The 3,168-nt window shown below is 34.8% G+C and overlaps 1 protein-coding gene across 1 annotated transcript; it reads left to right on the forward strand.

Annotated features, from left to right (window-relative positions):
* Positions 1-736: 736 nt before the first annotated feature.
* LOC118935470 (olfactory receptor 6C2-like) lies at positions 737-1,675 on the forward strand. The gene has a single exon (XM_057508271.1). The coding sequence runs from the start codon at positions 737-739 to the stop codon at positions 1,673-1,675; it is 939 nt and encodes a 312-aa protein (XP_057364254.1).
* Positions 1,676-3,168: the final 1,493 nt, after the last annotated feature.

The raw sequence follows: 3,168 nt of genomic DNA on the forward strand, positions 1-3,168 counted from the left end.
TGCAGTGGAACAGGCTTTGACAGCATTCGTAGAGGAAACTAGAAATATGTTGTGTCACACACACCTGTTGTGTTTTTAGTTCATTCAGGAAAAAAATGCTACAAGCAGGAAGTGACAATGAGGAAAACCTTGGTTATTGATAAGGGAAATGTTCTTAAGGAAAGTAGTACACCATGAGCTAATCTATTCCAAAGTGCAAATTAAAATAATGGTGCACCTTTAAAAAATTCTCATGGAAGATTCTATTTTCCTTGAACTACATTATTCAAAAACTTCCATAAAACCACTATTTTTTTCTGAAATACAGTCATGACCATTTAATTGGTTATAAAATCAAATTGATGATACATGCATTTATTTTTAATGAGATATATTAGAACATAAACATCAGAGAGTACAGAACCTAAGGGATAGTTTTTTTTTTCCAATATATGTGTGTAAGTATTTGTGTAGGTGTGAGCAGGTACATTGGGCTGCAATATAACATGTCTACCTTACCATATGTTGTAAAAAACATTTGAAAGCCAGGTTTATGATCCACCTATGATATGCTATCAACAGAGCCAAGAGCAGGGATTATTTTTAAAACTCATTATCAAGAAAAACAAAATACATGTAAAATACTTTGCTTGGCTTTTCTGAACAAAACCCATTGTAAGACAATTTTTCCACTCTCTACTCAGATCTTACTTCCATTGCTTTTACATGCAGACTGGGAAAAAGACAGGACCCAGGAATGAGAAACCACACATCTCAAACCAGTTTCATCCTTCTGGGATTGACAGATGACCCTCAGCTACAGATTTTGATTTTTATATTTCTACTGATCACCTACATGTTGAGTGTAACTGGAAACCTGAGCATCATCATCCTCACATTAGTGGATTCTCACCTTAAAACTGCAATGTACTATTTTCTCCAAAATTTTTCTTTGTTAGAAATCTCATTCACTTCTGCATGCATTCCTAGATTCTTGTACAGTATATCAACAGGTGACAGGAGTGTTACATATAATGCTTGTGTATGCCAACTATTTTTTACAGATGTTTTTGGAGTAACGGAATTTTTTCTCCTGGTTGCCATGTCCTTTGATCGATATGTAGCCATCTGCAAACCCCTGCATTACATGATTATTATGAACTACAGGGTCTGCAAAAGGCTAATCTTCTGCTGTTGGGTGACAACTCTGTTGATCATATTGCCACCACTTAGCTTGGGACTGGACTTGGAATTCTGTGCCTCTAATGCCATTGACCACTTTGTCTGTGATGCTAACCCTATGCTGAAGATCTCATGCTCAGATACATGGTTCATAGAGCAGATGGTAATTATCTGTTCTGTGATGGTTTTTATTTTGACTCTGGTGTGTGTGGTTCTGTCCTACATGTACATCATCAGAACAATTCTAAGACTCTCCTCTCCTCAGCAGAGGACAAAAGCCTTTTCAACCTGTTCTTCCCACATTATTGTGGTTTCTATCACCTATGGCAGCTGCATCTTTGTTTATATCAAACCTTCAGCAAAAGATGAAATGGCCATTAATAAGGGAGTAACTATACTCACTACTTCCATTTCCCCCATGTTAAACCCATTCATTTACACTCTGAGGAACAATCAAGTGAAACAAGCCTTTAATGACTTAGTCAAAAGATTTATATTGCTGTCAAGGAATTAGGGGAACATTGATGTCCAGATCCCCAAGCACTTTTTCTTCTATTTCTATCTAATTTTTTCTTTTCCTCATCTATATTTGGCCTTCCATCCAGTACTGACCCTGGTCAATTTACCACTTTCACCTCCTTATAAAAAAGCTTCTTTCAGATGATAATTGTAATGAAGAAAAATGAGAATAGGTGTTTCAGGAAATCTAAGCTTGACTTCATTCCTAAGATTTCCTCACCATTGCTGAAAGGATAGGGAAATTTATGTTAAAATATTAGTACAATAGTGAACATCATTACTGAAAAGAAAGCACACAGGAAAACAAAAATAAAAACCTTACTCTAATGAGAAGGGGCTTAATATTGAAAAGAATCAATAGTTTTCTAAGTGTTATGAGGTAAAATTTCATAAATGCAAAATATATTTCAATTAGGGAATATGAATCAGATTTATGATTTGAAAGAAGCATTTTTAATGGAGTATCTTTAAAATCACTTGTTTCACATATTATTTTATTGACTGGATCCTGTCCAATATAAAAGTTATTTAAAATTTGCCAAAGGGACATGATTTAAGTTACAAGGAAAAGAGAAATGCACTGGCAATTCCTGTTTAAGATAAATCCTTCACTGAAGTTACATAAAACAGATTAACATTCATATTCCAATTAAAATCTTCAATCTTGAATGTAGAGCGTTTAAAATACAGATGGCAGCAAGCACAAGGAAACTAATGTAGGGCTAGAAGAGTGATAAATAAGCAGTAAGCCAAATATACTGGGAATGAAAAAAAGAATAAAATGTGAATACAAATATCAATGAGATGATTTTCTATTTTGAAAGGAAAAATACTGTTCAAGAATCCAAATTATGCACCTAACAATAATTCCTTTAAGAAAGACTAGTGTTTCATTACTCAATACATTATGCTCCAACTTCCACTTCTGTAGTTGAACATAGCAAAATTTCCTTTGATTCTTGTTCTCATACTTCAGGCCACTTCTCATACTGTCACCTATGCAGGCAGGAATTTTCCCGTCATTTTTCAACTTCCAAATCCAAAGGGCCCTCCAGTTAAAATGACATTCCCACAGGAATTTTTTCATGACCTCGTCTTATGATTGCACCAACAGTACCACCAGGCCTTGGTCAGTCCGACTCATCCACACTAGTGTCATCACTTACCCGCTGCTTTCATTCCTTACCAAACTGCATTTCATCTTTACTTGTCCTTCTACACTCAGTGGCAAATGCCTTGGAAAATGTTTGCTTCATATGCAAATTCTAGAATGCTTTATGCCTGGTGCCTAGACCAATATTAGTTACATAAGGGAAAAGTTACCAATATGATGATTTGAAGCTTCAGAAAAATCAAATGAGAACTAACATATGAAGAGAAAAAACACTGAAGTAACAATGACTTGAATCTGTGAATAACAGATAAAGAATGGCATGACTGAAAGAAAGAATCCTGTTAAAATATTTATTTTTAACTATCTAAAGGAAA

This window comes from Manis pentadactyla, chromosome 10 (genome assembly GCF_030020395.1).
Source record: "Manis pentadactyla isolate mManPen7 chromosome 10, mManPen7.hap1, whole genome shotgun sequence".
Classification (NCBI taxonomy): Eukaryota; Metazoa; Chordata; class Mammalia; order Pholidota; family Manidae; genus Manis; species Manis pentadactyla.

Excerpts from the sequence above, each read along its gene's own strand:
- LOC118935470 (XM_057508271.1), top strand. The coding sequence starts at position 737 with ATGAGAAACCACACATCTCAAACCAGTTTCATCCTTCTGGGATTGACA.